A 21,421-nucleotide genomic window follows, 5' to 3' on the forward strand; every position below is an offset into this window, starting at 1 on the left:
ATCGCCATGTACAGCACTGGATGTAAGCCATAAGCTTACCCCTGCTTCATATATTTTTTCCCCCACGTCCCATCTGGGGAGGAAGGGGAGTCTCTGTCAGGTGGGCTGCATTTTGTTTTTGTTAACATCTTTGTTACTTGAACGGTTAACAAAACAAATGAAAGGAAAGCTTTTGGTGAAACCTTCCAACTCTCCTCTCCTCCAGCTGAGGGTTGGGAAAGCGACAAATTAGATTTCAGCCTGTTGCAATGTCACTATCCCACTCCCTGTGCTCCTTCAGGGGAAACAGGGAAATCTAAATCTTTGATTTAGGCCGGATTCTGCCACTCTTATTCACACTGCCTACTGTCTTATACTGCAAGTGCTTCCACTGATATTAATAAAAAGAAAAGGAGTACGTGTGGCACCTTAGAGACTAACAAATTTATTTTAATATATAAATATATAATATATATATTAATGCTCAAATAAATGTTAGTTTCTAAGGTGCCACAAGTCCTCCTTTTCTTTTTGCAAATACAGACTAACACGGCTGCTACTCTGAAACACTGATATTAATGGAACCACCTGTGGAGTAAGGTACTACACAACATAGGTTTATCATAATGTGATCTTATGTATGTTAGGTACTGATAGTATTATTGCTGGGTCACTACACTAGAGCATAACAGCCTGATCCCAAACCTACTATTAAAAGGACGAGTCAAACAGTTCAGATGTATGTGTGTATTTGGTTCCTTTTTCTTCAAAGGATGCTTTGCTGCCATGAATTAAGAGATTAAAAATGCAAATATTTCCTTCTACCATTTTGTACTCTATTTGGCCTCAACTTTAACCTTTAAGACTAAGCAAAAAATTCTTAAAAATTCAATTATAATCAGGTACACAATTCACACAAAAGGATTGACACAAGATGGTGCCTCAACGTTATTAATCTCATATATAGCACTGTAAATATACACTGATAATACTCCATTTCTATAGCACATGCATTTTACATACATAAAGACATTTAACTAGGAGCTAATAATTCAAAATTTTACACTGCAATATTTTAAACATGAAACTTATTGGCTTTTACTTTAGACCTACTTGAAACTTGCCCAGTGATAGGTCCTCATCTCCAAGAAACGACAAACTATCATGCCCAACCAGATGCCACCCCCGTTACATAGCAGGATGTCCAAAATGACTTGATCCCACCAGCATTCAGCAAAATTAGGCAGAAGATGCATGAAGAACAGCTACAGAATACAGCAAAAAAATTCTGGATGAGGAACAACATAGAATTCTTACAAAGATTTTCAACTTTATTTTTTTTAAAGCAACTGTTGAACAAACAAAAAGTGTCATATTTTATGAGCCTGCTTAAAAGTCTATTGAAGTCAATGGGAACCTTTCCACTGATTCTAGTGGACTCTGGATCAGGGTCCTAAGAAGGCTTCAGACGTTACCCTCCTCTCACCTTTTCCCTCTGGTGCTGTACTATCTATAGGAATCAAATGCAGAGTTTTGAGCCCCACAGACATAAAATGTTATAACACAGAACCCTTGCAGAACAACTGCATTTCTTTCAGAGAAAGGAAGGTGATTTTGTGCTTGTCTAAAATCAAAAGGCTACATTTTAAAGAGAATCTTCTTTGTTATTTAGTGTTAAACAGTCTGTTCTCATGAGCATCAATACTGAAGCATGTTGGAATGCAAGATTTTTAAGACTTCTAATTGAACACATTTCAGGAACTTAAGTCTTTTTTGTTAATGACGTTTTGGGGAATTTCCTGCTTGTAAAAGGTTATAGAGCTGGCAACCCGTATGATGCAGTTTTTCTGTTCATAGATAGATACAGCATAGACAGCGGCAGTGCAAGCTTTGCCATGCTGACCTACCAGACTGTCTCATTCTTGACCTGGAGGGACCTAGGAGCGAGAGGGTATTTCACTCTCTGTGTGCTTTCAATGCCTTGCATTTCTGCTAACTACCGATTGAGATAGTGCTGTGATGGTGCTATTAAAAAAGACGACCAAGGGTCGGTCTACCCTGCTGCTTAAGTTGATGCAACTTACATCACTCAGGGGTGTGAAAACGACAACTCCCTGAGCGATGTAAGTTACACTGACTTAAGGCATTGTCCACATCATGCTATACTGGTGGGAGAGCAGCTCCTGCTGACATTACTTCTGCCTCTTGCGGAGGTAGAGTAATTATGCCGACGGGAGAGCGCTCTCCTGTCGGCATAGCGTGTCTTCATGAGACATGCTACGGCAGCGCAGCTGCATCAGTGCAGTTGTGCTGATGTGGTGCGGTAGTGTAGACATGTCCCTGGACCAACTACTCATTTCACATAGGGCAGAACAGACAGTAATGACTTTCAGTCCTCAATAGCTAGATTCAAACTAGCAATAGAGGGGTAAAAGAGCTGATACAATCTCCCAATATTTCCAGTTTCCTACAAACTTCCTTTGGAGAGCGTAACAGCATTCATTTCTAAAGGTCACTGTCTTGCTCCTGTATGACTCAGGTTCATGTCATGAGCAGCGTATGGATTCAGTCCAGCAAGAATATATACCCTGTGCCCCTCAAGAAGAAGTAACTTTATAATCTTCATTCATAGAGTGAGTGAGGCAGAATGGTGGAACTGAGATATTTTAAGTAAAACAGAAACCTGATTCATTCAGGGCTAGAAACGGATTGCTCATCTTAAGTGAAAACAAGTTTTGATCTCTATTACAGATTATCTCCCCAAACCCCAAAGGCTTGAAATTGGATAACATTTATCATTAACATTGGATAACTCATCAGAAAAGGGGATACGTTCATGTTGAACAGTCCCTGTGGTACGTTCAAAGAGGTGCCAAGCAAAACAGATATTCCTCATGGTGTTCTGTATTTTCTTTCATTAAACGCCAAGAAAAGTGAATGGAATTGGCTTGCGTAGTCTCTTGCGTGCTACCAGAATTTCACATTAAAACATCTTTTCATTGCCAGAAGCATGCAGAAAAAATGTTATGTCAGATCTGTGAGGGAGGGGAAAGGAGTGCCTCATGCACAGAGCAAGAAAGGATGCTGGTCACTGTAAAACGAAATACAGTGATCTATCCTGACAGTGATACCTTTCCTCCAGGGTAACTGCAGAAACAGAACTGTTTAAACATCTTTATTTTCCCTGCACTAAAGGTGTGGGCCAGTTTTAACATGACAAGGAAGAACTTTAAATTATTCTCCAGAATCAAAGATGTACACGACTTATACTCTCACAGTGGTTTCAAATCAATCATCTTACTTCATAAAGTTTTTGGATAAATCTGGTGTGAAATGGGCATTATATCCATTTCTCATATTATGTTTTAACTCTCTTACAGTATTTAATGATCACATATACTGCACTATTTTTGCCCAAAGACACTACAGATTATAGCTGAGGAGGCTGAGTTTAAACAGAGTAACGATATTTGCATAATACCAATTTGTGGTGTGGTGGTGCTGAGCACAGAGCATCAAAGGTATGTTTGAATTCCAACTTTAAGAAGATAGTATTCAGCATGTGTGAGTGTCCAGTGTCAGTATGGGGATTTAGCCAGCTGACAGCTAGCAATGTTAACAGGAGATGCACAACAACTAAATCCCTATGCAACTCCCCTGATAACGACTGTAGGTTTCTAATGACTCTTCTGAAATAGTTAAAGGACTAAAAATCCATTTGAGTGGCAGCATCCTATGTATATGGTAAACTTTCCCCTAAACACATTGTCTGTTCCAATACTCTGTCCTTCACTAGCAGGGAATACCAATCGTATGGGGTCAAGTTGTGGGTGGTGGCTTTGTGATGATCCATAGGGGATGATAAGAGTCACTTTAATTTGTGAGCTGAGTCAGGATTTCAACCTGTTCTCCAAAGGTGACGGCTAGTGCCTTAGCTCACTGTGCCACCTAGTGCCTTCATGAATTGGAATTCTCTTTTAATTTTAAACAATACTGTTGTAAGGGGGCCTGGAAGAGACAGAATCCATGAATACCTAAGAATAACAGTACACATTAGTAGGAGGAGATGTTAGGGACAATATTTTCAAACTGAGTGGGACTCATATTAGGTTCCTAAATCCGTATTTAGTTTCTAAAACATAAGTCAGTTGATTTTCAGAAGGCCCAAGCACCATCAAACTCCAATGAAGTCAGTGAGATCTGCTGCTTTAAAAATTAGGCCTACTAAGTTGGGTGCCCTAAAAATGGATTTAAGAACTTAAATTTAGACATCAAAGTCTCAAAATTTTGTCCGAAGTCGTTTTGGCTTGTAAGAACTAGAGCCTTCCTGGTCTGAATTGCTTAATAACTGAAAGCAAGTTTCAGAGAGTCTCTCTCATTGCCAGTTCTAGAACATCAGCTTCCCCAAAACTGGCATCCTCCATACCCTGATCATTCAGGCGTTACAAAACAGAATTCAATTTTGCAGAAATGTGGCCTCAGGAGTTTAGGGAGGTAACATTCTACTGATTAAAATTATAGGTTAGATAAGATAAAAGTTAGATAAAATTGAGTTATTTAGGATAACGAGTATTCAACCTAATTATCACAACACATCTAACAACAAGAGGCTAGCGCACAGCCTGCTGTCCCTATTGGCCAATTCAACATAGATGTCAGCAATTTTCAAGCACAAAGAGGGCTTGAGAATGAGAGACAGCTGCAGAAGTGAGCTAATGTGTGCATACGCCCACATCTAGAGAGAACTGCTTTAACGTGATAGCACAGAAATCAGTCAGTAACCCTTGAAGTTATACGACAGTGTTTTAAGATAACAGTTCAAAACACTACTACTGTAGGCTGGGGTCACGTTATGTAGGATACTGTTACATATGGGGGAAAAGTAGGGCTGAGCACTGCAGGACTAGTCTAACCAAAGGCTTTGTCTACACTGGGGAATAGCTCCCACTTGGCAATGGGTGCCCAGCAATTCATGCCGATCCCTTAGCGTGGACAGGGGCAAGCTAGGGTTTGCACTGATTGAATTTGTCATAGTTTAGTACTAACTATTCTCATTTTCTAATTTTTTTTAGTGTAACCTATTTGGTCTTAACATTTCTTCCTGAAATGATTATAGCATATGTTTTTTATAATTTACTTTGTACATATACTGGTATTTAGCTAGTGCTGAAGTAAAATTGCCAGTCCTCTTTCCTGTATGCTATGAGTAATATATAGTACCATCAGCCTGCTCATGATTTAACATGTCAACCTACCTCAGTGAGCTCCCAGGTGATGCTAATAGTCCAACATAGCCCATAGCTGCGGATCAGCAAGGCCTTCATTGCCCAGCCCCAGAAATGCCCAAAAGCAAATATGTCAAAATGGCTGAGGATTCTCTCCCAGGTGATTACATGGCAGTTCACAGCATATTCCTGTTAACAAAACAACAACAGATCCTCAGCTAGGATTTACATCTGGAAGCACCAGAACAGGAGGACATTTTTAACTCAGCGTAAACTGAAAGGCTGAAACTAAAGATATTCTGGATTTTGAATCCATGTTACTATTCCCACCAACATTAGAAATGCCCTCTTCCGCCTCCTCCTAGCCCTGGCAATTAGGTTAGAAAAAGGGTCACTGGGAAACTGAATGGTAAACATTTGAAAACAATAAGAATTTTTCTCCTTCTGCTGTCCATCTCTATCATTTTTGACTTGTTTAAGCAGGTGCTGATTGTTATCATTGCTGGTAATTATGGGGCAAATTCTGTCCTCAGTGCATAGCCTCAAGTATGTACACTGTAGGCTGGTTTTTGTACACGGTGTGGACTGGGGGCAGAATGTCCCGCTTGGGCCTCAGAGCTATAAGAATGGATTCTCTGTACCCTCCTCCCTGCCTGGATAGAACTGCACCAATACTGCTGCGATCAGGACCTCGGATGCCTGTCTCATATGGAGACAGGACTTAACATTATGTACAAGTTTATATTTTGCCACCTCCTTTTTAAAAAAAAATTAACCAAACAGCTGGAAGCAAAAATCATGCTGCACTCTTCTATGAGCCATAAATCTGAGATGAGGTAGAACAGGGACAGATAGAAGAAATCGAAAGAAATAGCTATGTGGAATAATGTTGCTCCCCATCCCTCAGTGCTCTTCCTCAATTTTTAGCCAATAAAGCTGCAGGAAACAAGAATAGGATAAGACTGATGTCATCATGGTACAAAATGAATCTGAAAGGGGTAGTGATAGTCTTTGCAGCCTTTGGGGTGAATGCTGCACATGTGACTGAAGGATAGAAGCAACAGTTAGGAGAAAGAAATATGGAAAATACACAAATAAAACCTCAGGCAAGCAGGTCATGGGAAAAAAAAAGTTATACACAAGTGATCATGGTTCTCTTGCTTTAACACTGTCCTTGAAGGTCTGGTTTTCAAAAAACTCAACAGTGGTACATCCTCAGTACAATGCCTGAAGCAGTTCCACAGACAAGTTGCAGATCCAACTTCCACTGACTTCAATGGAGCCAGAATTTCACCCAAGCCCTCCCAGCACAGGGATTGTAAGCGCTGCTCACTGCAAGTGACCTCACATGGGCACCGGGTATAATAGGCTAGGGGAGGCTAACCCTCTGCCAACCCCGGCTGTTGCATGACCACACTCCGCCCCAATGCCCTACACTCGCTCCCCCTCCTCTCTGAAGCTGGTGGGGGTTCAGCTCCAGCCAGCGGACGGAGGGATCAGGCTGGGGCTCAGGGACTCTTCTGGCTGCAGGGGCGGGGCGGGGGAGGTGCTCAGGGCTCCAACAGGTGAGGTCTTATGTGTAGGGCCATACCAAATTCACAGTCCATTCTGGTCAATTTCACAGCTAGAGGAGTTAAAAATTGGTCAATTTCAGGTGTTTACATCTGAAATTTAATGGTGTTGTAAACATAGGGGTCCTGACCCAAAATGGGATGGGGCAGGGGAGGGGGAGTGTGTGTTGCAAAGTTGTTGTAGGGGAGTCTGCAGATTGCCACCCTCACTTCTGTGCTCCCTTCAGAGCTGGGGGCTCCTAGCTGCTAGTCCACACCAGATAAAGGCAGGGGCCCCCAGCCAATTTGGGGGAAGACCCTATTGGGTCACCCTGAGCCTCTGCAAAAGCCGCAGGGGAAGAAGCCCTGAGCCTGGGTGCCCCAAGTCCTGCCTGTAGCCATGGGGCAGAAGCCCCGAGCCTGGGCCGGAGTGGATGTGGGGTGGGATGGGGCGGAAGCCCTGAGCCACAGTGGCTGGGGGTGGGGTGCGGGAGGCGTGGAAGCAGGGGAGATCAGATTTCACAGTCGGTGACATATTTTTCACAGCTATGAAATTGGTAAAACCCTACTTATCTTGAAGGAAGGGGGCAAGCCTCCCCAAAAGGGGGGGGGTTCATGCGCCAACCATGCTTATAGATAAGCGCCACCCTAACAGGGTGGCGGAAAGGGGAGTTATTGCCCTATCTCCTCCTCCTGCAGGCTAGTGGAGTTGATTGGGCACAGAGAGAAGTGAAAGCATCATCCACTGTAAGGGTGGCAAAGCTGCAGTTGCAGTCACGGGCCCAGGGAGATCCTTCCAGAGGAGTTAGGCTTCTTTCAAAGGCTCCTATTGCAATGCAGTCCCCTCTGCACCCTGTCAAGTGCAGACTATGCTTTAAAAGCCACAATCTGGCCCTACACTTTAAAAACCATTACACCATGATTAAAAAAAATTCTGTTCCTAGCAAGTCTCCTAGCTGTAAGGTTTACATTTACTACTACTGGAGAAACCAGTGTAAAATACCAAAGATAGGATAGCATGAGAAAGCTCAGGCCAAGAGGGTGCTTTTTGTGGGTGGGGGGCAAAATGTAAAAGTCATCTTATTGACAGGCACAGCATTTTGAGCACCAGAAGGCTCTCATTTTGCCACCAATGCGTTCTTTAATTTTTGACCAAAGATGGGCATACATCCCACAGCATGCCCTAGACTCTTCCCAGTTCTGGCCAAGGAGACCTGCGCAGTATGAACTTTATGGGTTTTGGGGAGAAGGCCAAGGAGGGAGAATACAGTTGCTTTATGCTTTGTTACTTCTTTTCCTCCATACACATATGCAGAAAACAAGGTCCAAATTCAAGCCATAAAGCTAGAAAGTTAAATTAAGTTCATCTCCCAATTTGTATAATAACCCACATGCATATGCAATTTTTTAACTATGTACTCGGTTTTATTTCTTGAACAAAAACATCAAGTGTATTTTTGTCTGAAGGAGACTGTAAGTTCCTGAATAGGGCAGGGTGCTGCAAGTTGTATGTCGTAGACACAATGATAATACTCAAATAAAAAGCGTAAGACTTGCAGCAAGATTCCCCAGAAAGAAGTCTAATTGCACCTGGCGCTGCAACTACAGCTCCGACACCCTAGCAGTGGGGTGCCGCTTTCACTTTCCTTTGTGTCAAAAGGCGACAGGGCCATAACTCTGGATTTAGTTTGTCCACAGATAAGTCATCTATTATAGCTATTTGTAAGTGATATGAGAGAAATTAAGTTTGTGCAAAAGCACAAAAGGAACAAAGTTCCATTGCTTAGTACTGTCAGGAAAAACCCCATATTCCCCATTAAATTTGGTCTGATAGCAATTGTAGATCTCCTATTCTGACTTGACTCCAAGCTGCTCAGGTACGATCCAGATACTACAATGATGGATATCTTCAGATATCTAGCATCGCTTCCATGATTAATATAACCCAATACCTCAACACAAATATTTCTAATACGCCCAGTAGATCAGTTTTTACTAAGTTGAATCAGAAAGAATAAAAAAAAAACATTTTTATTGGTTAATTGAAATGTAGAGATCTGACAGTTAATATAAAATAGCTGTAACTTGCACAAGGATGCTAAGTATACATACCATGATGTCTGCTTCCCTGGTGGCATAACGAAGATTAGGATCTAGCCAATACATCACTGCTTTGACCTGCTCCAAGTTAAGGAAGAGCACAAACACCAGAAACAGGAAATAGAGAACGCTGAGACCTGTCGGAGGTAGAATCATATTAACATGGAATGTTTATTGAGGAAATTCCACGGGCCAAATAGTCAAAAGTTGGTTTCAAAGTGGTGCCCCAAAGCCTGCTTACAGAGGTTAACTGCACACAGAAATGCCAATTTGTACAAATGCAGGTTTTGTTCAGACAATAGCTGCATACAAACATTTGCAAACACACACCACGTGGCAATCTTTGAAAAAAAACCCAGCCTTTAATACCATTTACCTATCGCATATTCGATTACATAGCCATGACTGAAAAAACAGAACCAAAACAAGTCACATCCAAAGAGCAATTTAAACACAGAATTTAAGCAGGAGCACAGGCGAAGCTCTTAAAAAAAAGAGACATTGGGATTCAGGGACTGGGCTTTTCCTGTCCCACTTTCATGCTCTCCTGGCCTCACTAACATAGCTATCTAAACCAATACTTACATGTTAAGGGACAGACACACCTGCTTTGAGCTGCTCTGGAAATGCAAATTTAGCTGCAATTCTAGCTTTCCTGGTTAATGCACTATAGCTGCTTTGATGTGCAGAGATTGTCATTAGAAGTTTAATTCTAAAAAAAGGCAAACTACGGAAATTCAAAAACTCAAAACTACATTTGATGGTGTTAAGACTGAGCATACATATCAGTAATTTAAGGGTGTTAGGGTTACTTCCCCACTCTGAACTTTAGGGTACAGATGTGGGGACCCGCATGAAAGACCCCCTAAGCTTATTTTTACCAGCTTAGGTTAAAAACTTTTCCAAGGTACAAACTTTGCCTTGTCGTTGAATGATAAGCTGCCACCACCAAGCGTTTTAAACAAAGAACAGGGAAAGAGACCACTTGGAGACATCTTCCCCCAAAATATTCCCCCAAGCTCTACACATCCCCTTTTCTGGGGAGGCTTGAGAAGAATATCCTAACCAATTTGTTACAAAATTATTAAAGACCCAAACCCCTGGATTTTGGAACAATGGAAAAATTAGTCAGGTTTTTAAAAGAAAGATTTATTAAAAAAAAAAAAAGAAAGATAAAAATCATCTTTGTAAAATCAGGATGGAAAATACTTTAGAGGGTATTTAGATTTAAAACACAAAGGACCCCCCTCTGGGCAAAATCTTAAAGTTACAGAAAACAGGAATAAACCTCCCTCTTAACTCGGAAAATTCACATAAAACAAAAGATAAACTAATCCGCCTTGCCTGGCTTACCTACACTGGTTGCAATATTGGAGACTTGGATTAGGATGGGTTGGAGAAGATGGATTTCTGTCTGGCCTCTCTCAGTCCCAAGAGAAATTAACCACATAATCAAAGAGCACAAACATAACCCTTCTCCCCCTCCCCCAAGATTTGAAAGTATCTTGTGTCCTTTGGGTCAGGTGCCAGCCAGGTTAGCTGAGCTTCTTAACCCTTTACAGGTAACAGGATGTTGCTTCTGGCCAGGAGGGATTTTATAGCACTGTATACAAAAGGTGGTTACCCTTTCCTTTATATTTATGACCAAGGGTAAAAAAAACATTATAGGGATGTTTTAATGCTTGATTTTGGGCATAATTACAATTCCAGGAAATTCAATTTACCGTATATACTTGTTCATAAGCCAAATATTTTTGGTAAAAAAGTGACGCATCAAAGAACGGGGTCGGCTTATAAACAGGTCTACACCAAAATCTGATGATTTTAAACTGTATGGAATCATTGAATTGAGTATCTAATACACTGTCGTTTTGTTTACCTGGCACGTCTGTAGGCATGGAGCCCCCTAGCTCCCAGTGGCTACGGTTTGCCGTTCCCAGACAATGGGAGCGGCGGGAAGTGGCGCCACTGAGGGGCTCCGTGCCTGTGAACGCTCCAGATAAACAAAACATCCAGGCCCGCTAGCAGCTTTCCCTAACGGGCCAGGAGCCAAAGTTTGCCAACCCCTGAAATATAAGGTCAGCTTATGAAAGGGTCATACAGTTTTTGCTATTTTTACCTAACCATCTTGGGGGTCGGCTTATGAACGAAAGGGCTAATGAACGAGTATATACAGTAAGTTACACTTAAGAGAAATCTAAACGTGTCAACGCAAGAAATGCACAGTTTAGACGCTCAAACAACCTTAGTTCTGTCCTCTAACAATACCATGAGGGGGAAAAATATGGAAAAAACCCCATATTTGTCTTTAAAATCAGTTTAATTAGGACAAACACTAATGAGTCTTAATAATAATGAGGTTACTGCATGATGTCTCTATATATTAAGAGCCAAATCCTGTCCAGAGGTATGCAGACACAATATGAGGACGAGAGGACTGTGCAGAGGGCTTCCCTCCCTCAGGGGATCTGTACAACATCAAGGCAGGATGGATACCTAGCTAGCTACTAGACAAGGTGTGGCCTGCTGATTAGGAGTTGTGGTGAAATATATGCTTCCCAACTGTGCGTGAGACTCTATTTTGGAGTTGCAGTTAGGTGCACCCCTCAGAGCCATCCTGCTCTGCATCTACTGAATGGCTGTGGCTGACTAGTCATGCCAAGGGAAGCAGAATCACACTAGAGCAGGATTTTGCCCTAATTACGCAGGCACACTCTCTCTCCAATAGTACAACAGAAGTTCTGGGAGCGTCAACCTTGAGAGCATCCTTTTAATTTACAGTTATTGTCACCCAAGACTGTACAGCAGAAGCCAGGTTATTCAAGCGTCTCAAGCTGAATTCTCAAAGTTGTTACAGCTAATCAGCAGTGACCCTTTAATGTCAACAGATGAGTCATTAGCTATTTTAAGAGGCTAGATATTTTTAGCTACATAAAAAATCCCAACAGAGGCATCTTCAATATCTTTTTGAACAGATCTGTTCTTCATATCAGACTCAATTCTATAAAAATATTTTCAAAATCTGCTTTATGCTCCATGAACCTCCAAGTATTTTGAGGGGAATTTTGCATGTTTTTGCCATGTATTTAAGATAGTTTTAAGAAATAGAATTTCACTGAGTAATTCCTGCAGTGGAGGGAATTTTTCTGCCCTACTGTATAAGTGAACACTATGCTGAGCAATTTATGTACCCTGGTTAAAAGTTTTGCAATTAGACACCACATTTAGATACCAAACTGATGGTCAAAAATGCCTAGATAGATAAATTATGCTGGCACACGTGGTTTAATGGGACCCAAGTTGCTCCCCAATAATGTAAGTGTGAAACATGAGTGACTGTAGCATGGGTTCAACTGCACTCCCAGAAATGATAAAACCCAGGAAGCAAACATAGGCAAACATACCCATCTCCTAGTCTAGTGCACAGGGGAGGCCTGCTGGGTTTGAGAACAAGACTGCCCTGCATCTACCTCACAGTGGCATGTCTTGTCCCATGGGTTGGGCCCGACTGCCTGCTACAGGCATTACAGCTGGTGCCCAGGGTTGCAGCATCACTCACTTCTGTCCTGACTGCAGATACTGCAACACCCATGCACCATGTCACAACGCCACTCGATTGAATTGGTCCAGCAGCCTCTCTGTCACGATGGAGGGGCAGCCAGGCCAACCCCAAGTGATGCTGTGACCCATGCACAGGTTGCAATGACTGGAACAGAGAGCGGGGCCCAGCCCCATGGGACAGGAGCCACCACTGCCGGTGAGCCCAGGGCAGGCTTGCTCTCTAGCCACTTCCCAGCACCCCCCAGGACGGGATTAGGGTTGCCAGGGTGGTCAGTGCTCCTTTGGCAGTTCAGTATAGTGCACCCACTGAATCGGGAGGCTACCACCACCCCTGATGTGAAAACAGCAGGAAATTCGTAGCCCACCACAACGGATTGTGAACTTCACATTCTACATACATAAATGTGACATATTAATTAATGGAAATCACAGTTTTAAATATTATGATGAGGCAGCAGTTCACTTCCAACATCGTATTATCCAGTTGTCTCATTTTTGTAATCTTGTAACTAAATGGGCAACTTTCAAAATACATGCAACACTTTTGCTACACGTATTGCAAAGAGGATTCCCTGTTCTGATTTTTTGTGTTTATTTCTCAGCAAATTAAGATACTTTTTAGGAGTAAAATGTTTAATAAAACCACAACATTTGAAAACTGCTTTTCTTGAAACATGAAAACATTTCTCTCTCTCTAAGCCCCCATGCTTCCAGAATGAAGGTGCAGTGCCTGGGAGACATCTTAAATGCATCAGCCCCAACAGCAAACGATTCACAAATCTGCAAAGATTTTCAATTTGGGGCTCCTTTCAGTGTATATTTCATAAAAACCTATTCTCAATTTTTCTGCTTCGCTGGAGTTGATCATTTTAAGCACAACTTGAAGCTCTAATTGTAAGACATTTTGGAATACCACAGGTTATCCCTCTAGCTGTAGAAGCAGAGCAGCATCCCTCCACAGACAAGTTAGAGTACAGGAGCAGTGTCTAATTAAAATACTTATCAATAAATTAATGAAAAAAATATATACAAAACAGCTTATACCAGGAATAAAACAATTACAGAGATGGCAATTTTCTTAGGGAGGTTATTTAATAGCTTGAAAATGTAATCTACTTGGATCTCCCAGGCTCCTGGCTCCACAGCAGGGAGCACGGGAGTCCCAGAGAGCCTCCATTGGTTTCAGGCTCCCAGATCCATGTCAGGGAGATCTATGAAAAGAGGCAGGGAAGTTTTGGAGTGAGTTGAGAGAAGCAATGTAAAAGGCTTCTAGGTTCAGCCCATGTGATATCAAGATGGCCATCAATGGAACAGTGGTGGTGACTTGCAATGGATGTACCATGTTTTCTTTCCTGCTTGAAATCCCTTCTGTCTTAAAGATTCTTGCATTGGAGAAGCAAGTAGAGACATTACTGAGAGTCAGAAAAGCTGAGGAGTTCCTAGAGAGCCAGGTTCAGGAAACACTGGTACCCCAGGTTCAAAGAAGAATGGAGCTGGCCACAAAGGAATCAGAGAGAGAGGAAGCCAGAGAGGAAGACTGGCAATTTGTAACCACCATAGGCAAGAGGTCACAGTGGCATTCTACATGGCTGGAGAAAGATGAGGATGGGCAGGCTGTGGCCACCAAAGAGAAGAGGACTGGGAAGGATTCCATACAGCTAGAAATTTCAAATCAATACCAGGTCCTAAATGTGGAAACTTTGGAAGACACCTCTCAAGATCCAGCAGGTCCAAGGGAAGGGAGACATGTAAGGGAATCACATGTGGATAGCAGCTTGGCCTAACATGTAAGAAAATCAAGCTTGCCTGTGAAGAGTTCTCCAATCATTCAAGGAAGACAGACTATCCTTGTTGGAGATTTAATCCTCAGAAGAATTGAAAGAACATTCTGCAAGGGACAAGCAGACAACAGGATGGTGTGCTGCCTTCCCAGAGCCAAGACAAGAGACGTCACTAAGACTGAATAGGTTTCTGAAGTTGACAGGCAAGGAGACATTGGTGATGGTTCACATCGGCACTAATGGAACTGCACTGAAGGATATTTTGCAGATATTAGATGACTTCAGGGAAGTCAGAAATGTGCTGAAGAAGAATGTCCAAGCAATCTTCTCTAAGATTCTTCTTGTTCCACGAGCTACATAATCCTGTGGCACTTCAATTTGAGTGATATATGTGGGAGATCTCATGCTGCCAATACTAAAACATCTTGGAATTTCTAAACATTATGGATGACAATTTTCTATAAAAAAATTGTTGCGGCCAACATGGGGGAATTCTCTATTAAACCTTGTCCTAACAGATAAAAGGAAACTGACTACAGAAGTAGAAAATAACAGTAGCTTAGGTACGAGTGATCATGACTCGATCACATTTATAATGTTCAAACAGAATAAAGTCCAGACCAGTAATAATGGTGCTTTAATAGGGCCAGTTTCACAAAGCTAAAAACAATTATGAGCCAAATCAGCTGGGAGGAAGAATTTAATCAGAAAAGAGTGAATCATAATTGGGATTCATTTAAGAACACCTTAATAGATGCCCAAAAAGCTGTTGACCCACAGTTGAGGAAGAAGGCCGTACTGGTAAAAAAAAAAAATGACCTGGTTTAGAGGGGAAGTGTAGGCAGCTATAAACATATAATAAATGGAAGAAGGGGAAGCTGATAGTAATGAATATAAATCAGAAGTTAGGAACTGTAGAAACTTGATAAGAGAAGCAAAGGGGCACAAGGAGAAATATATGGCCAGTACACTTAAGGACAATAATGATTTTTTTAAATATATCAGGAATAAAAATAATCTTGACAATAATATTCATTCACTACTAGATGGAAATTGTAGACTTATCAATAGTAATGCAAAAAGGCAGAAGTGTTCAATAAATATTTCTGTTGTGTATTTGGGGAAAACAGATGATACAGTCTCATCATATGGTGATAACACTCTTTCCATTCCACTAGTACCTCTACAGCAGGGGTCGGCAACCTTTCAGAAGTGGTGTGCCGAGTCTTCATTTATTCACTTTAATTTAAGGTTTTGCGTGCCAGTACATTTTAACTTTTTTAGAAGGTTTCTCTCTATAAGTTTATATATTATATAACTAAACTATTGTTGTATGTAAACAAGGTTTTCAAAATGTTTAAGAAGCTTCATTTAAAATTAAATTAAAATGCTGATCTTACACCGCCAGCCCGCTCAGCCCGCTGCCAGCCTGGGGTTCCGTTCACCTAGGCCAGCAGCAGGCTGAGCGGGGCCTGTGGCTGGGACCCCGGCTGGCAAGGAAGGAGCTGGCAGCCAGAACCCCAGACCAGCAGTGGGCTGAGCGGGGCCAGCGGCCAGGACCCCAGACCAGCAGTGGGCTGAGCAGCTCAGCCTGCTGCCGGTCTGGGGTTCCATCCGCTGGCTCCTGCCAGCCAGGGTCCTGGCTGCCAGCCCTGCTCAGCCCGCTGCCGGTCTGGGGTCCCGGCCCTGCCCACATAGAGTAGATACGTACTTTCTCCCTGGTTCTGGCCCATTCTCTTCCTCTCTCTGCACTGAGATGAGTGTGGGAGTGAACTGAGAACAGGGCTGGGGATGAAGGAGCAGGCTGGGGGTTGGGATGCAGGGTCTGGCCAGGAGCTAGAATGAGGGAGGGGGCTCAGGGTTTGGGCAGGAGGTTTGGGTGTGGAGAGCTTACCTGGGCAGCTCCCATTTGGTGTGAGGGGTGCAGGTGGGAATGTGGGTGTGTGTTTGCAGGAGCTCCCGTTTGGTGCTCAGGGTGAGGGTGGGGATGTGGATGTGGGGGGGTGCAAGAGTCACTACATCGGGTGTTGGGGGGCTGGGTATGTGTGGGGGGTGCAGGAGTCAGGGCAGGGGGTGTGAGAGGAGGGTGGAGGAGTCAGGGCAGGGGGTCTAGGTATGTGTGGGCGGTGCTGGAGTCAGGGCTAGGGTTGTGGGGGCTGCAGGGGTGAGGGCAGAGGGCTGGTGGGAGTGGGGAGGGTTCAGGGCAGAGGGCTGGAGGGGCATGAGGGGGGTGCAGGGGTCAGGGCAGAGGGCTGGGGGTGTGGGCTGGGGTCATGCGGGGGCTCCCAGCCCCCTGTCCTGAGCAGCTCATGGCAGGGGGCTGGAGGGGATATGCTGATTCCACCCCCTTCCCCAAGGTCCCCGGAGCAGAGAGCACTCTGCGGCTCCACTTTTTCCTCTCCCCCTCCGTAGCAAGGGCCGTCAGCTGATCGGCCGCAGGGAGGGAGAGAAGGAGGGGCAGGAACCCTGCACGCTAGGGGAAGAGGCGGGGGGAGGGGGAAGCTTGCCTGCCCTGCAAGGAGAGAGTGGTGGGCAGAGAAGAGTGGGCCGGGCCGGATTTTTAATTGCATGCTGCTGTCCCCGGCAGACAGCAGCGTGCCATTAAAAATTGGCTTGCATGCAGTCTTTGGCACGCATACCATAGGTTGCTGACCCCTGCTCTAGAGGATGTTAAAAAGAAGCAACAAACGTTAGACTTTTAAAATCAACAGGTTCAGATAACTGGCACCCAAGAGTTTTAAAAGAGCTGCTGAGTTGTTTGCTGAACCATTAATGTTGATTTTCAATAAGTCTTGAAGCATGGGAGAAGTTACAAAAGACTGGAAGAAAGCTACGGTTGTGCCAATTTTTTAAAAGGGTAAACGGGATGACCCATGTAATTATAGGCCTGTAAGCCTGACTTCAATCCCTTTCAAGATAATGGAGCAGCTGATACAGGACTCGATTAATAAAGAATTAAAGGAGGATAATATAATTAATGTTTATGGAAAACAGATCCTATCAAACAAACTTGGTATCTTTTTTTTTTAAATGAGATTACAAGTTTGGTTGATAAAGGTAATAGTGTTGACATAATATACTTAGACTTCTCTAAGGCGTTTGATTTGGTACCACGCAACATTTTGATTAAGAAACTAGAAAGATATATAATTAACATGGCACACATTACATGGATTAAAAACCTGCTAACTGATAGATCTCAGAGCATAACTGTAAACACGGAACTGTCATTGAGCAGGTCTGTTTCCAGCATGGTGTTGCAGGGACTGGTTCTTCACCCTAAGGTATTTATCACTTTTATAAATCACTGGAAGAAAACTTAAAATCATCACTGACAAAGGTGGCAGATGACACAAAAATAGGGGAAGTGATAAACAATGAAGAGGACAGGTCACTGATTCAGAGTGATCTGGATTGCTTGATAAACTGGGCGTAAGCAAACAATATGCAATTTAATACAGCTAAATGTAATTGTGTAAATTCGGAACAAAGAACGTAGGCCATACTTACAGAATGGGGGACTCTATCTAGGAAAGCAGTGACTAAGAAAAGATTTGAGGGTGAAAGTAGACAATGAACTGAACATAAGCTCCCAGTGTGATGCTGTGGCCAAGACAACTAATGTGATCCTGGGATGCATAAAAAGAATAATCTTAAATCGGAGCAGAGAGGTTATTTTACCTCTGTATTTGGCATTGGTGCAACCACTGCTGGAATACTGTGTCCAGTTCTGGTGCCCAAAATTCCAGAAGGATGTTGATCAATTGGAGAGGATTCAGAGAAGAGCCATGAGTATTAGTAAAGAATTAGAAAACATGCCTTATAATGAGAGACTCAAGGAGCTCAATCTATTTAGCTTATGGCTAAGGGATAACTCGATTACAGCGTGTACATACCTATGTGGGGAACAAATATTTAATAATGGGCCCTTCAGTCTAGCAAAGAAAGGCATAACATGATCCAGCATCTGGAAGTTGAAGTTAGACAAATTCAGACTGGAAACAAGGGGTAAATTTCTAACAGTGAGGGTAATTAACCATTGCAACAATTTACCCAGGGTCATGGTGGATTCGCCATCACTGACAACTTGGATATTGGATGTTTTTCTAAAAGATATGTTCTAGGAATTATCCTGGGAAAATTCTATAGCTTGTGTTATACAGGAATCTCAGACTAGATGATCACAATGGTCCCTTCAGGACTTAGAATATATGAACCCTGGATTGGCAGGGCTCTCCGGGAGCTGCGGATCATGCAAGCATTGGATCTACGGGCCCAAGCATGTGATTTGGTGCAAGTTAATTGAACCCAATTCACTTTCTTGAAAAATCTCAGGTTCAACCAACCAGCATTTTCTGATGAAACTAAATAAGATAAACATAAAAATTTAAAACTTACCAAAAACCATCCGCCATATCGCTGGATGTGGGCGAGTAAAAGGCCCTGTGGAGAGAAATATTTGCTAGATGACAGTGAATTGATTACAAAGATTAAAACTACAGCATATTATTTCTAAGACTTGGTTCAGGGGGATATCAGCAAATGTTAACAAGCAAAGATCGGTTTTTCTTCAAGCTTTACAATATACTTGAAAGTTTGGCTTAGAGCCTTAAATAAAACAAGTTCATTAGTAATTGATTCTAGGATTTGAAGGTTTTTTGATCATTACTTGGACATGGAAGAAATATGCAATTACTTTTCATTGGCATTCTTTCCATGGTGGTAAGAAGATGGCATATATTTTGGATGTATGTGTGCTGAGGTGTCAGCTGCTAGTATTTTTAACAGGCTGATCTCTTGATCTGTTTTTTAGATTACATCTGTTTTGTGGCTTTTTACAGTTGTGGGCATGTTTCATTTTGGGAATGAAAAAGTAATCAAATACAAGTTTATGCAGGTTAGCAATGAAACTGGGGGCACTGACTCCCAAAAACATTACCAGGCAGGCCACCTAAAACTTCTAACAGACTTAATATCAGATATCACGAAGAATATCAGGCATCTTACACGCAGAGGTTGGATGTGTGTGAAAAAACAAGCTCTTCTGGCTACAAAATTGAAATTGATACCTTTAGAGACACCATTAAGATCAAACACAAATCCTGATTAAATACCTAGCTCAAAAGGGCTTAACTTCAAGATATATCAAGATTTCTTTAAAGGTCTCAAGAGCCTGGATTCCTGAGGACGAATGTCCTCTGATTACGGCTTCTGTTTTAGATTTATTTATTTTGCCGGAGATTAGATTGACTTCCTTTATTAAATTAAAACGCCAAACTAGAACAAAAAGAGAAGTGGAGATAAGGGCCACCTTTATCTGGTGGCACTGAAAAGTTTCTAAATATAATCCATTCTTCTAGACTGCAGGAAAAGGCTGAAAATATAGGTCTTCAACACACATTATGATTTGATCTTTGAATCCCATCTGCAAATAGCTATCCCTATTTCACCCCGCAAGGGCTTTTTCTAAACCCATAAGTGAACGACAGTCACATGCAGATCTTGTGGTTTGGGCAATTACATTATGTAACCTTCTTCGCATATCCAAATTTGTTCTTCCCTATAGGAAATCAGTTTGGTCTGCATGTGACACATAATTCATTTATGGGGATAGGGACATGAGTGATTACCTTGATGAGATTTTATAGAATGTAGCTATGGGACAGGCACACTGGGTTAAACCCTTGCCTTCTTTTGTCAACAGCATGATAATGGTTGATGTTCATTTGGAGGAAGTTATTTTGAAATTATGATTTGTCTGAGTAATCCCTGAATTTGTAAGGAGTTATTTATTTGCTCCACAAAGATTTTCGAAAAATCTATCCAAAACCAATTATGGCCCATGAATCCGAGTTTTCTAAGAGATTTAATAAAGTTAACAGTCATTTCATCTCCACCTTCTTAGCACCCTAATCTTTCTGTTATCTAAGCATACTTAAAAATACTTAGTTCCATCCATAATATTTCAATAAATACATTAAGTCTATAACTCCCACCAGGAAACTCACATCAACAACTTAAAATATATATGTGCTAGTTCAAAAGGAATTATTATGGGGAAGTTCTATGGGATGTATTATACAGGAAGTCAGACCAGATGTTCACAGTGGTCTCTTTTTGCCTTGAAATTTATGAAACTGGATTTTGGCAGGCATTTACATCTGATGAGAGGCGGCATGATCTCTAATTTATCCCCTCTGCCCCCTCAGATACTCTCCTGTGATCCTTCAAGATTGAAGAATCATTTGCTGCTGAAGACAGAGCTGATCACCAGGAGTTTACACAAGCTCTCTTTCGTGCCAGAACAGCCTAATCTTGAATGCACTAATTCATATTGCGCCAATGTGCACTCCAAAATAAAACTTTCATGGCAATTTTGATATGGTAATATAAACAGGAATTCAGTTTCTTGCACATAAAACTCTTAATTGTTAAGTGTGTATGTCAACAGAAAAACTACATACTATGAAAAACTAAAAATTTTATCCCATAGGTGCTGGGAAGTATATGAATATAGTGTCATGCCAGAAACCACAATGGGAGGTTTAGGAGTCTATTGAAAATATGAAAGCTAAAAGGTACTGGCACAAAATTCCTGCATTTTCCTTCTCTCTATCCAATTCATCATTTTGGTGAGCACATTATGAAAACTACTCATTAATGAAGTTCTAGGAGGAGCTAGATAGCATCGTAAGACAAAGCTCTAGAGAGTCCTTTCCAAATGTTCCCCTTTAAAGCTGCAAATCTGTCCTGATAGAAACTATTGTTCATCTACTGTTGAACAGAGGCAATATCTGAAATGGGGGGAAGCAAAACTCACCAACAAATGTATGGTCATAACCAGTCTACAGTAGGAAACAAAGATCACAATATATGTAACTCAAAACAGGATAACTCTTCTCTTGAAGGGTCTCCAGTGTAACCAAAGCGTTATTCTTTTCAACTCGCATCATTAGTAGAACATGGCAATAAAACTATTTTGATTTACTTCACACCCCGCTCACAATAATTGAAAAATTCTTTCAAGTTTCATTTTCTTAGGGGGTGGAGATGAAGTACAGCAACTTTACTGTTGTACATCCATAACAATAAAGGTCAGATTTTGGTTCTAGTCCTGGCTCTGCCACTAGCCTCTTATATGACCTTCAGCAAGCCACTTCCCCTCTTGGAGCCTCAGTTTCCCCATCTATAAAGTGTGGATAATGATACTGACCTGCTTTGAGAT

At 42.0% G+C, this 21,421-nt stretch overlaps 1 protein-coding gene across 1 annotated transcript in view; it reads right to left on the bottom strand.

The window, feature by feature from the left end:
• The window catches only part of PTDSS1 (phosphatidylserine synthase 1), a 50,602-nt gene that overhangs the window by 21,871 nt on the left and 7,310 nt on the right, over positions 1 to 21,421 (bottom strand). The window contains exons 3-6 of the mRNA XM_084619196.1: positions 18,595 to 18,639; positions 8,867 to 8,991; positions 5,235 to 5,393; positions 1,093 to 1,244 (exon numbers count right to left, since the gene is read on the bottom strand). Coding sequence (XP_084475322.1) covers positions 1,093 to 1,244; positions 5,235 to 5,393; positions 8,867 to 8,991; positions 18,595 to 18,639 — 481 coding nt within the window. The remainder of the gene's footprint in view (positions 1 to 1,092; positions 1,245 to 5,234; positions 5,394 to 8,866; positions 8,992 to 18,594; positions 18,640 to 21,421) is intronic.

This window comes from Lepidochelys olivacea, assembly GCF_965140295.1.
Source record: "Lepidochelys olivacea isolate rLepOli2 genome assembly, chromosome: 2".
In the NCBI taxonomy this organism is placed as follows: domain Eukaryota; kingdom Metazoa; phylum Chordata; order Testudines; family Cheloniidae; genus Lepidochelys; species Lepidochelys olivacea.